Source organism: Quercus robur, chromosome 11 (genome assembly GCF_932294415.1).
Source record: "Quercus robur chromosome 11, dhQueRobu3.1, whole genome shotgun sequence".
Taxonomy (NCBI): Eukaryota; Viridiplantae; Streptophyta; class Magnoliopsida; order Fagales; family Fagaceae; genus Quercus; species Quercus robur.
The window spans coordinates 43315496-43330288 of NC_065544.1; the positions used below are offsets into that span (position 1 = coordinate 43315496).

A 14793-nucleotide genomic window follows, 5' to 3' on the forward strand; every position below is an offset into this window, starting at 1 on the left:
ACTTGGGATAAGGCAGCCCTCGTGGCATCAAATGCTAATAGTAAAGCACTTAACACAATTTTTTGTGGTGTGTCCCCAGATGAATTCCATCGGACTTCTCATATCACCATTGCCCAGGAAGCATGGCAAATTTTGGAAACCACTTATGAGTGTACAAAGAAAGTCAAGAACACAGCTACAGATGCTAACTACCCAGTTTGAGGAGCTCAGGATGAGCGAAGATGAGTCCTTTGACTCTTTCTATAGTAAGCTAAATGAAGTGGTCGTCAGCAAGTTTAACTTAGGAGAGAAAACGGAGGACTTGAAAGTTGTAAGAAAAATTCTTTGTTCATTGCAGGAGAGCTTCCGTGCAAAGGTGACTGCAATTGAGGAGAAAAAAGACCTTGATGAAATCAAAGTCCAAGAGCTGATCGATTCTCTCTAAACGTATGAACTTTCATTACCAAATCAAAGAAAGAGCAAATCACTGGCTCTTAAGACAATAAATGAAAAGGTAGAAGGTCATGGCTCATCGGATAAAGATGCAGTAGAAAAGGATGTTGCCTACCTTGCAAAGAATTTTTGCAAATTTCTAAAGTTCAAAAACAGTGAGAAATTTGGTGATAAAGGGAAATTAATGAGTTCCGGAAAGGAAAAGAAAGACTTCAAAAAGAGAGAAGGGAAGGAGTCCCAATCTACACTAGAAGTCACTTGTTTTGAGTGTAATGGACAGGGCTATTTCAAAAAGGAATGTCCTAATTATCTAAGATCGAAGGGCAAGGTGTATGCCACCACTCTCAGTGACTCAAATTCCTCCATCTCTGATTGAGAGGATAGTTGTGATGAAGAAGGGAATTTCTCAGCATTCATGACTGTTGCTCATGTTGAGTCTTCGAAGGACTTGAATTTGCTTGTGGAAGAACTTGGGGAGCATAGTGATGAGGAATTCATGGGAATTGTAGAAGAATTAGATGCTAAAGAAGATAAAGATACAGCTCGTCTGAAAGAGAACTACAATTCTCTACTTCAGAAGTCAAGAGAATATGCTAGGGTGACCAAAGCAGCTGTGAAAAAGATGAAGAAAGCTGAAGAGGACTATAAAAATCTTCTAGTGAGATATAAAGAGGCCAAGTGTGAGGTAGAGATGCTAAATGGTGAGCTAACCGAGACTTACACCAAGGTAAAATTCCTTGAGCTTGATGTGATTCAAGCAAATGCCAAGGTGAAGCGAGTCTCTACAAAGAAGCTTGATGATGTCCTTTCTTCTCAAAAGACCTTATCCGACAAAACCGGATTAGGGTACATCGGAGAAAGTAGTTCAACTGTGAACATCTCCAAAGAAGTGAAGTTTGTGAAGGCCAAAGAGCATGTTGTAGTTGCCCCTACTATTGAAAAGACAAATATTGAGAAGAAGAAGAATGTAACTGACCAGTGAGTGTTGAACAAGCCCCGTAATCACTCTGTGGTTAGGTTTGAAGGCAGATCAAAATCTCTTCCTCGATCGCAAAGAGGTCCTAGAACGAATCATGTGTGCCATCACTGTGGACTTCAAGGGCACACCCGACCCAATTGTCATAAGCTGAAAGCATTGAGGAATGCTAGTGACCAAAGGCCAAGAAATGACAAGAGGACTTGGGCTGTTGAGCCATCAAGAGATCGAAATGTTGATCTCGGAATGATGGACGTGATGAAGATGATTGGTGCATTCACCAACTGCTTGGAAAACTTCACTAGAAGGTTTGAAAGTCCTAACTCTCATACCCAATCCTATACGGAAATCACCCCAAACGCACGACGTGTGGGTGATGAAGGGTACTCATACATAAGCATTACCACATGTCCATGCATTAATACTTCCTATGTTGTGTGACTATTGGTTTGTTTATTGATTATGAAATTTGAAAATTATTTGTTTGTTTCATTTTTTTTTTTTTGTTTTTTTTGTTTTTACATTATTGCTTCTTATCAATCTTTTCTTTCTTGTGTGTCAAAAATCCAAAAACCACATAAAAAGTAGAAAATCCAAAAAGATTGATCGACATTGTTGAGTTTTGTCTCAAAATATGTTTTATGATGTACCTTTGTGCAAATGGCTTTGTGCATCTACAAGCATAGCTTGTTCCCTATGCACTTATATCATTGTGGGAGAAATTTTGAAATCTTTGTGACTGTTGTAAATAGATCTTCAACCTTGACATGAATGATTAGTGAATGGTTTTGTTGATTTTGAGACATGCATAGACTTGTGTTTATATATCTTCCCACACTTTATTTTATTGTTTTTGCTAAAAGAGCTCACCAAATGTAAATCTCCAAATGAAAAGAGATATTGAGCTGCAAAAGTCTGTCGCACATATTAGTATTAGACTGGGAAAAAGGGAAAGCGCCCAAAAATTAGAAGTATATGATGCCCAAAAGGCCAAAGGCTAACTCATCAAAGTGAAATATCAAAAATTTCAGGCATTAATCTCAAAATGAGATGTGGTGATACAAATAGATCAAATGATATGTCAAACATCAAGCCAAATGAAAAGTTTCAAAGATATTGTACTCAAGCCTTTGTGGGAGGTCATATATGCATATTTTTATAATTGAGATGGATCACATTATCTAGTGCTAGTTGTGTATGTCTTGATTGAATTGATCATTAAAGTTTCACATTAGACTAAGAACTATCTCATCTTTGATATTCACACACAACACACATGTCTATGTTCAATGAATGTCATATTTATTCGTGTGATTGTACTTGATTAAATTTGTTTTCACATACTCTATCTTTGTTGATCTATCACAAAAAGATTTTTGAGTATTTTAGTTATTTTTGGAAAGTACTTTATTTTTACAAAAATTGTCAAAAACTTCAAAAATTGCTTTGCCCTATTATGGCAACTCAGTTGCAGGTAGAACTAGTCGCACACCCCAGTTGCAAGTCCACCACAGAGATTTTTCGCGACTCTTTGGCAGGTAAATGCTTCAGTCGCAAAAAGGACTTAGATTATTTTTCAAAAAATTGGATTTTCATGCTTCTCGCGGCTTAGGTTGGTGACTTGTTTGCAAGTGGAAGGTCTAGTCATGAGGGGTACACAGAGATTTTCGCAGCTCAGTTCGCGACTCTCTCGCGAGTGGAATTCCAGTTGCGAAAAACACTTATAATTTTTTTTTTTTTTCTAAGTTTTCTTTTTAGTGTTCTGGCGGCTGGTCCTGGCAACATGCACGCGACTTGTCTCAGTTGCGAAAATCTTGTGTTTTGGGCAAACTTGGTCAGTTTTTAAACCTTTTCAGTTTTCCCTCAAACATTTCTGACTATTCATCTTCTTCCTTACCTGACTCACTCTCAAAATCACTATGTCTCTCTCGAACAACCTCTGTCCTTGCATCATTTCATCTTTCAATCGTCAAGGAAAGGTTTGGGTTTTTGTCACTCACTCTTTTTCTTTCACATTTATTGCATATTCCTCTTGGATTGTGTATTTTTTTCTGATATCTGTATATCTCTTGTTTGTACATGGGTTTATGTTTTTCTGGTGAAATCATTGTGTGTATTTTGGTGGCTATTTTTTGATCTACTCTATCTTGAACTAATATTAGGTTATTAGTGACACATACACACTCATTGTCATGTTTAGCACATCTCCAGTTTTTAGGGTTTTCATTGTTTTTGAACTGACCCATTGCTAATAATGTTTGTGGCATTATGGGGTTTCTTTCTTTATGAAATATGATGCAGAGTGAAAATGTCTCCATTTAAGAGAGCAGCTGTGAAAGGAGGTAGTAACAAAGGGAAAGAGCCTGTCATTGATGTTGATGACATCTCACCTAGATCAAAAAGGACTCGTTCATCATCAGGAGTGTTCGATCCCACTAAGTTCAGATCCTATGCAGCTTTTCAAACTCATGAGAATTACTTCAGAGATGCTACACCTTTACTTGAGAGGGTTGTTGATCAATCGTCACTTTTTGACACCGACATCCCAAAATGGTTTGCCCATAAGGATTGGAATTACCTTCTTTCCGACCTTGATGTCGCCTATGAGAATGTGGTAAAAGAATTTTGAGCCACTGCAATTATGGAAGGTGGAGAACTCAAGTGCTGGGTTTGAAGTAAAAGCTTCTCAGTCTTTCCCGCATATTTGGCAGAGATCCTTCACATCAACAGACCGATGCTCAAAATCTCACTGGTTTATGATGATCTATGTCCAGACGAGGAACTTCTTCGAGGTGGTCTTGGACAAGACTTGGAATTCTCATCCAATGGAAACTCCGTTAGTGTTTCTTCTCTCCCTCCAAAATTGAGAGTGCTTACAATAGTCATGTTTCACAACTTGTACCCTTTATTCAGCACAGGGTATATGAACCTTGGACATGTCTTGTTTCTTCATGACCTAATCTCTGATGTAGAGATTGACATCTATGCTCATATCTTTCACATTCTGTGCAAAACGGTTCTACAAACTGAGTCAAGGATATGCGTTCCTTTTTGCTGTTCATTTCTAGAATTTTGAAGCTTAAAGGAATTCGGCCAACAGATGATGACTCTCCCTGCACAAAACCAAGTCCAATCACCATGCGTACATTCAACGCTAGCATTGGTCATAGTCAGAAGAAAGTCAAATCAGAAACTTGCACACCTCCCAGTGGTTCGTGCTCCAACTCATTCTCCTTTGACGACAAACTCGACAACATTGTGACATCTGTTCACGAATTAAACACCAAGACGTTCGGACTCACATCTATCTTACATCATCATAGCATTCGGTGGGATATGCAATTCACCTCCCTACAAGTTCAATTGGATCAGACTCAAAGGAAGCTAGAAGAAGATATGCACTAGCTATTCCATGACAAAAAGGGGGAGATGATGTTCATAGGGGGAGAACAATGAAAGGGGGAGAAGACTGTCAAAGGGGGAGATTTCAACAAGCAGGCCTATGTTCAATATTTCTGTTTATCATTTTACTTTTTATTAGCTTATGCTATTTTAGTATTTCTTTTAGTTTATGCCCATGTTGCTTTTGTAAGCTTTTAGGGTTTGTTTCAATGAATTTGTAGGCTTTTATGGTTTGTACCATGCTTATGCAGCCTTTATGTTATGTTGTCAATACTTCTAGCTAAATGTTATGCATTTTCTTTAAGTATTCTCACTCTTGTGCCCTAGTAGGATTTTGTTCCTAGATGCATATACTTTAAGTATTGTGCATTGGTTGAGTGTTGGGCATGCAAGTGATTTGTATTTAGCTTAGTAACTTGTATGTCCGAATGTTCATTCCAAGTGTGAATAAGTATTGTGGTCACTATTTTATAGTAATTGCCTATTTGGTCAAGCCATGGTTTATTTCTCATTCCATTTTGCTTAATCGCATTGTGCTTGCCTCATATGCCTTACAAGTTTACTGCATACAATGATCAAATTGTGTTATTGTGTTTCAGGAGTTATTTGTTCATATAATTCAAGAGCTTATCAGATTCTAGAGTTAGGTGTGAGTAAGTTTTGTTCAACTGTTCCCAACTCACATATTAAGTCTAGAGTTTGTTTTAGGGTTTTGTCACGGAATAGCCAAAGGGGGAGATTGTAAGGTTGAATTTTATCAACCATCTTGTTGACTTTATTCAATGCCAAATTTACTTGTATTTTAGCAATTAGTAACCCTGTATTTAGGTGAGAATCATGTAAGGATAGTATGTGAGAGAGTGTGAAGAAATATTCAAGATTGTGCAAAGAAGCAGGGACTCGCGACTAGATCTCGCGGGTGACTTGCGGCTTGCAAACCAACAAAAAGTTGCACACATGCCAAGCATGCCAGAAGCTGAAGAGTCGCGCTAGCTGTTGCACTATAGGACAAATGTCCCAGGCTGACTAGGCCGTTAGCTTGCGGCCTGAACTCGCGACTCAACCCAGTTGCGAGGCAAAGTCACTAGAACACCCTGTTTAGGAAAAAACTGACTTTTCACATTCCTTCTCACCCTACTATATATATACCCTTATAGCCATGATATTGAGAGAGCTTTCAGAGAGAATTTTGAGAGAGAAACCCTAGAGAAAAACAAGATTGATTCATTCACAATCTTCACATAGAGACTCTTCAAATTCCTCCACTCTCTTCCTCTCCATTGTCAAATCCTTGAGAGGTACATTACCAAAACCTTTTCTCACCATACCCATATCTGTGAGAATGCCATTTGGTGTTGGGAAAGTAGTTAAGAAGGGACCAATTTCATATTGGTGGTTGCTATGGTCAAGTAGCGGAATCCGACAAGTTAAAGAAGAAATAGGTTCGACGTAACCTCATTGGAGTAGGAGCTTGGAGGGGTTAGGTACATTGGGTAGATTAGGCTTGGAGGGTCTTCTATTGTTCATGTATCTTAACTACATTCTTTAGTGGATTGTTTACTGTTTGGAGGGCAGCCGAGAGGTTTTACGCTGAGGGCTTCGGTTTCCTTTTCGATAACACATCGAGTGTTGTCCTTGTGTTTGTATCTCTCTTCCCTTAATCTTTTCCATTTAATTTCTGCTGTGGATATGATTTTATTTGGTTTGGATTGTTTATCAATTCTGTTTTAAGCTTATGTTCATGTTCCACACATTAATTGTTTGACATTAAGTTTGAATTGGTAATTTGTAATTTGAGGGTCTAAATGTTCTTAGTGTTTTATACACTTATTGAACTTTCAACAACAATAATAATGTCAAGAACTACTTTGATGTCCAAGGGTGGGTTTATGTCTCTCAAGAAAATAGAATCCAAGACCTGTTGCTTGAAATTTTGAAGGATGTGACACCAATGCCAAAACTGAAAAAATTTATGTTGAAAGTCGAATTGAAAGACGAATTACTCCATGGTTTGGAAACTAAGTATAATCTAAACAAGGATAAACTGAAAGGGACACTAGTTGAAGTCAAAACTTGGTTTTCATTCATACTTTTCTTTTTACAATATATGGGCATAAATAGCCACTATACATAATTGGAATGCTAAATTTTAGGACTACAAATCTCCAAGCCAGTAGAGCAAATCTCTAATCTAGGAAACATATATATTTACAATCAATCTATATACGAAGTCTACCAACTTGGAATTATTTCTAGAATCTTCAACACTCCCCCTCAAGTTGGTGCGTAGATGTCGCTCATTCCCAATTTGTTGAGACCATCATGAAATGCTCGACTTGATACGGCCTTGGTGAGTAGGTTAGCAAGTTGTTCTTGAGATGAGACATGAGGTGTTTCAATGATCCTTTCTTCTAGTTTTTCCTTGATGAAATGCCTATCAACTTCCACATGTTTGGTTTGATCGTGCTGAATTGGGTTGTGGGCAATATCACAAGCTGCCTTGTTATCACAATAGAGCTTCATTGGGCTGTCATGCTTAATATTAAGATCTTTTAATAAATTACGGATCCATAATAATTCACATACTGCCTTAGCCATTCCTCTGAACTCAGCTTCAGCACTAGATAGAGCAACTACAGCTTGCTTCTTGCTTCGCCAAGTGACCAAATTTCCTCCTACAAAAGTGAAATATCCTACTGTAGACCGCCTATCTTTAATTGATCCAGCCCAATCTACATCAATGTATCCTTTGACATCCAGATTATTCCCCTTTTTAAACATAATCTCTTTCCCTGGAGATGACTTCAAGTAGCGCAAAATGCGGGTAACTACATTCATATGTTCTTCGCTTGGAGAATGCATGAATTGGCTCACGGCACTTAGTGCATATGCCAAGTCAAGCTGAGTATGTGCAAGATACATTAGTCTCCCAACTAATCTTAGATACCTCTCCTTGTTGGTTGGGACTTGATTCGGATATATGCCTAGCTTCAAATTTTCTTCCATAGATGTGCTAACTGGACTACATGCCGTCATACTAGTCTCACTTAGTAAATCCAAGTCATATTTTTGTTAAGATAGAAAGACACCTTCCTTTGATCTTGACACTTCAATATCGAGGAAGTATTTCAATGGACCAAGGTCCTTCATCTCAAATTCGAGAGCTAGATGGTTCTACAATGCTCTCCTTTCTTCTGAATCATTTCCCATTACTATCATATCATCAACATACACAATGAGACAAGTAATCATTCCTTTTTTATGCTTCACAAAAAGAGTATGATCTGAGTTACTCTGCTTGTATCCAAAAGCTTTCATTAACTTCATAAACCTTCCAAACCATGCTCTCAGAGATTGCTTCAGACCGGATAGGGCCTTTTTTAATCTGCAGACATGTTTTCCACCTTCTGACTGCATATTACATCCAGGGGGCAACTCCATGTATATTTCTTCTGGTAGGTCTCCATGCAAAAAGGCATTCTTCACATCAAATTGGTGCAATGGCCAGTCAAGATTCACTGCCAAGGATATAAGAATACGAATAGTATTGATTTTTGCTACTGGTGCAAATGTCTCCATGTAGTCAATTCCATAAGTTTGAGTGTACCCCTTGGCGACTAATCTAGCTTTGAATCGTTCAATGGTTCCACCTGCCTTGTATTTGACTGTGAAAAACCACCTACATCCAACAGGTTTCTTTCCTTCAGGAAGCTCGACAACTTTCCAAGTTGAGTTCTTTTGAAGTGGCTTCATTTCTTCATTCATAGCTTCCTTCCACCTAGGATCTCCTAGAGCTTCCTGCATGTTAGTAGGAATAGATACAACAGATAATTGATTCGCAAATGACTCACTTTCTTTTGATAGTCTATGGTAGGATACATAGTTCTCATGGGATACTTAGGATTGGAGCTAAGAACAGGTTCATAGTTTACTCTAGGCATACCTCTAGTGGCTCGATTAGGTAGTACTTTTGGAAGGAATTGAGATTCAGAATGTACCTGGGGTTGTACCTGGGGTTTAGGAAAGGAATTGACCTGAGAAAACAATTGGTTAGATGGTACTTGAAGTGCATTCGCTTCCATCTGATTCTGATTATTTTCCCCATTCAAACTAACGTCTGGTTGGTTGAGAACAGGTTGCTCACGCAGCATGGTTTCCTCCTCTGGACACTCACCACTTTTATCCAAAAATTCACCACTTGTATCCAAATGGTCCAAAGAAGGATTTAGATTTAGAGTCTGCAATTCATTTCGTCTCTCCCCCTGAATTGAGGACTCGGGAATAGTATAGTACATGTCATTTTCATGAAAGACAATGTCAAGGGTGACAAACATTTTTCGTGATGGGGGGTGATAGCAGTAGTGGCCTTTCTGAAGTGAGGCATAGCCAACAAAGACACATCGTAGGGCTCGTGGTTCCAATTTATCACGCAATGGCTTAGGAAGATGCACAAATGCCATGCACCCAAAATTTCTAGGTGATAAATTCGGAGCAGTAGGAGCAGTTACAATCGAATGAAGAACTTTAAAGGGAGTCTGAAAATTTAGCAAGCTAGAGGGTACACGGTTAATAAGGTAAGCCGCAACATTGAATGCTTCACCCCAGTAACTGGTGGGCATGTGAGCTCCAAACAAAGAGGCTCGTACAACTTCAAGTAGGTGGCGATTCTTGCGCTCTGCAACCCCATTTTGCTGAGGGGACAAAGGGCAAGTTGTCTGGTGAGATATGCCATGTTCTTGCAAGTACTTCTTCAGGTCCTGATTAACAAATTCTCCACCATTATCAGTGCGAAGAACTTGTATGTGAGATTGGTATTGAGTGGTAATCATCTTATGAAATTTCTGAAATAAGGAGCTAAATTCATTTTTTAATTTCATCAAGCAAACCCAAGTCATGCGAGTGTGATCATCAATAAATGAGACAAACCAACGAGAACCATTCAAGGACAGGTTTTTGGCCGGCCCCCATACATCAGAGTGAATCAACATAAAAGGTACTGGACTTTTATTCATACTCAATGGGAACGATACGCGGTGACTTTTTGCAAGTTCACAAATACTACATTTGAAATCTGAAGTATTTAATTAAGAAAACAACTTTGGGAACAATATTTTTAAATATCCAAAAGACACATGACCCAAGCGCCTGTGCTAGAACCAAATTTTGGAGGACTTGTCGATTTGACTCGTTGAAAGAGCTTGAGCCAACTGATGTGAGCTAGTAGGCTTCAAATCCAGATAGTACAGCTTCCCCCTTCTAGTACCACAACCAATCGTCTTCCGAGTTCGAATGTCCTTAAAAACACAAAGGTTAGGCCAAAAAATCACAACACAATACAACGCACTGGTTATTTGAGCGACAAACAATAAATTATGGTTGAGGAAAGGTACAACTAAAACAGAATCAAGATTCAAATTATCTGAGAGAGGAATTGAACATTCCCCAATCACAGGTGAGGGATTGCCATTGGCGGTAGAGACTATATGTGTGGTGGGCTGTTTCATAGACGGAACATGCTGATTGTCAAAGGTCATGTGATCCGTAGCTCTAGAATCAATTATCCATGTAATACTACTACTATCTGATGCAGAAGTAGCAATCAAAGAGGAAGCTTTTGCAACATCATTGGAAGGTTTGGTCACAGCAATAGAGGCTTGGTGGTTGTGGTTTGGCTTCGAATTGTGCTTGCGCGGTGCCTTTGCTGGATCCCACCAATCTGGATAGCCAATTAAGTCATAACATCGTGCCTTTGTATGGCCTGTCTCACCACAGTGAGTGCACAAACGTTCGGGTTTGGCAGCGCCTATTTCATAACTGCCCTTCTGAGATCGTGCTTGGTCAAAATCAGTCTTTTGAGCGAATTGTTGAGGCTGGGGCTTAAAGCGTCAAGCCATTAGAGCGGAAGACTCAGGATTATCGGGTTCAGCATTTAAGGTAGCTCGGCATATAGCATCTCAACGGACATAGGCATAGGTGTCGTCGAGGTCCATCGAGGGGTCCTTCCGAAGAGCCTCACCTCTAATCTGTTCGAATTATGCATCCAGACCACTAAGAAAGATGTGCACTCTCAACCGTGCAACAAATTTCTTATAGGTGACAATATCATCAGGATCCTTCATGATAACTTTATCACGATAATCTAATTCTTGGAAAATTTCGACAAGGTCACCGTAATAAGTTGATAGAGGTCGACTAGCTTGTTTGGTGGTGAAGGCACGTTGATTTAGTGCAAAGAGTTGTGTCTCATCCGATCCATCATCGAATGCTTTGGCAAGAGCACTCCAGATTTCCCTTGCGGTATGCAGTCTAAGATACCGCTTCATTATCTTTGGCGACATGGAGGTCAACAAACAACCCTTGACCTTTTGATTCTCTGCATACCACTTTGCATAGGTAGCATCAGTTTCCTTCGGTGGTTCAGTTTTACCCATAATAGATTTGAGCTTCTCACGTCCTGCGATTTGCATCTCTAATATTTGGGACCATACATCATAGTTAACTTCTGTGAGGACAACTCCGGCATGGAAGCCAGAATTTTCAGATTGGATATGGATTACTGGGATTGATGGTTCAAGAGTAGAGGATTCGGAAGCCATATGGTGGTAGTTGTTTACTGCAATGGTTGTTCAGAGTAGTATGGGAGTAGTTGTTTGCTGTGATGGAAATTTTTGGGAGGCTCTGATACCAAGTCAAAACTTGGTTTTCATTCATACTTTTCTTTTTACAATATTGTGGACATAAATAGCCACAATACATAATTGGAATGCTAAATTTTAGGACTACAAATCTCCAAGCCAGTAGAGCAAATCTCTAATCTAGGAAACATATATATTTACAATCAATCTATATACGGAAGTCTACCAACTTGGAATTATTTCTAGAATCTTCAACAGTTGAAGACTTGAAAGGTACCGTGGAAATGAATGATGAAGAATTCAGAAAGGCATTGTTTGAGTTCTTGGAACACATACAAGACCATACATTGAGAAATTCCTTGTCGAGTTTCGTGCGAGGTATTTACAGAAAGAATGGTGAAGCATTGCAAGATTTGAATGACAATGAATTGAAAAGTGCGTTGTTCCATTACTTGAAAGACAAGAGGTACCTACTTGTCATGGACGACATCTGGAAAACTGAAGTATGGAATGAGGTAAGTACTGCCTTTCCTAAAAACTTGAATGGAAGTAGAATATTGATTACTAGCAGAATAAAAGAAGTAGCATTGCATGCAAGTAGTCATAATAATAGTATTTATATTCCCCCTTATGAACTCCAATTACCTGACCAAGATAAAAGTTGGGAGCTCTTCTCTGAGAAGGTGTTTTAGGGAGATACATGTCCTCCAGAACTTGAAACTCTAGGGAGACAAATTGTAGAAAGTTGCCATGGTTTACCACTTGCAATTGTGGTATTGGGAGGTTTTTTGGCAAATAAGGAGAAAACACATCAAACATGGTTGAAATTGATTGGCCATGTCAATTGGTATCTGGATCAAAATAAATCATTTTGCAGAGATATATTGGCTTTAAGCTACAACCACCTATCCCAACACTTGAAACCATGCTTTCTATCTTTTGGTATCTACCCAAAAGACTTTGAGATACTAGTGATGCAACTAATCCGACTTTGGATAGCTGAGGGATTCATACAGCAAACTGGGAGTAGAAATATGGAGGATGTTACTGAGGACTACTTGGAGGAACTCATTGATCAAAGCTTGATTCAAATAGCAGCGAAGAGGCTTGATGGAGGAGTCAAAACATGTCGTATCCATAATCTTCTACGACACCTCTGTATATCGGTGAGTGCTGAAGAGAAGTTTCTTGAGGTTCGTTCAAATGTTAACCTTTCACCTATGAGCAAATCCCGTAGAATTTCCATCCACAGTGCCAACCATCCAGACATTTCTTCCAACCCTTGTGAGCCTTCAAATAGTCGTACTTTCATAGGCTTTGGGGAGGTTGTCAAGCTCGAGAGTCCTCTTTTTAAAAGCAACTACTTGAAATGGCTAGGTGAAACTAACAAGTTGGTTCGTGTGGTAGAGCTTAGTAATATGGGCATTTGTTGTTTGATCCCCAACAAAATTGAAAACCTGATCCTTTTGAGGTACTTGAGCATTTAAACTGGAGAGCTTCATGTCATTCCAGATTCCATATGCAGCCTTTGGAATCTAGAGACGTTGGACCTGAGAAATTCTGAAAGGACAAATTATAAAATAAAATGCTTGCCTAAAGGGATATGGAAGTTACAAAAATTAAGACATTTGTACTTGGATGGGCCAACATCTCTACCGAGAACTGACAATACAGTGACTTTACCGAATATTCAAGCCCTTACTGGTATAGCTATAAATGAAGACATTGAGAGTCTCTTTGCCAAGGCCAGATTTCCTAATGCGCGAAAATTAGAATTGCATTCAATAAGATGGACGGAGTCAGGACTTTTGTCAAGCCTCCATCCCTTGCGGCGTTTACAAACTTTGAAGATTTATGAACTTATGTTGCTTTCAAGTCCAACTTCATTCCACTTGACACTCGCGAAGATAACCATATTTGTAGGCGCAAACTTATTTGGTGGTGGCGTGATGAGAGTGTTGGGTAGCCTTATCAGAATCCAAGTAAGGATGAAGTCACCAAGACTAGTGGCAAGAGCAGAGAAGCATCAAGCAACACAGAGGATCAAAGACTCACTCACAGAGTTGAAGATTCTATAACAGAGCATAAACGGCAAGGCTGTATAAGTGAAGACTGATGTACACGACTTGTAGTTTAATACTCACTTAAGTGTTAGCACGTAGGAAGTTGGTTATTTCTGTAGCTTGCACGTGTAGTGGTTGGTTATTTCTGTTAGTCAGTTAGCTTTCGTGTTCACACCTGCATACATTGGTATATATATGTATTGCTTGTATTCAAGAATCAATTAATGAAATATACAGTTTTCCACTTCTGAATCTGTGATATGGTATCAAAGCAAAATTCCTAAATTCATATAGGATTTTTTTCTTTCTTGTTTCTCTCAATTTTCCGAGAAAATTTCTCTCTGTTCTTGAGAAAATTTTGTCTTCTGGAGATTGAGGTTGATTTTTCAATCGCCAATTGTCATCTATGGCTTCTACTACAAATACAAATGATTCTACAGATGCTTCCACATCTGTGAATCCATCTTCTTCATCAATGGACAATCCTATGGATAATCCTCTGTTTTTACATCATGCAGAGAATCCAAGTTTAGTCCTTGTTACACAGCCATTGTTAGGTGGTGAAAATTATGCTGCTTGGGCTCGTGCAGTTAGGAAAGCTTTACTCACAAAGAACAAACTAGGGTTTATTGATGGAAGCTTGACTCTTTCATCACCATTGGTATCAACTCCTTCGAATGTGCAAGCTTGGATAAGAAGTGATAATATGGTTGGGACATGGCTAACCAACTCAATCTCACCAAAGCTCCAATCAAGCATCATTTATGAAGATACTGCCCTAGAAATTTGGAATGACTTGAAGAATCGTTTTGCTCAAACAAATGGACCTAGAGTTTTCAACCTTCAAAAGGACAGAGCTGAGCTTCATCAAGGTGAATTGTCTATCACTGACTTCTTTACTCAACTAAAGGTGTTTTGGGATCAATTACAGAGCCTTAGTCCGTTTCCTACTTGCACATGTGGTAAATGCATTTGCAATGTCAACAAGAAACTCACTGATTTACAAATGAGAGAATCTGTCATGAAATTTCTCATGGGATTGAATGACTCTTTCTCCCAAGTTAGATCTCAGGTTCTGCTTATGGATCCAATTCCATCTCTTAGTAAGGTGTACTCCTTGCTAATCCAAGAAGAGACACAAAGATCAGTACCTAATTCAGCTTTTGTCAAGGTTGACTCTACTGCTTTAGCTGCTAAATTGACCAATGAACATCTTGGTTCATTTCTTGGTGGTGCTGTTGGGAGAGGGAAGGAGAGACCAATTTGCACACATTGTGGCAAGACT

General features: G+C 39.0%; 1 protein-coding gene across 1 annotated transcript; it reads left to right on the plus strand.

Moving 5' to 3' along the window:
- The first annotated feature begins 11729 nt into the window (after positions 1-11729).
- On the plus strand, positions 11730-12932 carry LOC126705067 (toMV resistant protein Tm-2 netted virescent-like). The gene is made up of 2 exons (XM_050404021.1): positions 11730-11960; positions 12138-12932. Exons 1-2 carry the CDS (start codon positions 11730-11732, stop codon positions 12930-12932), a joined length of 1026 nt encoding a protein of 341 aa, XP_050259978.1.
- The last annotated feature ends 1861 nt before the right edge of the window (positions 12933-14793 follow it).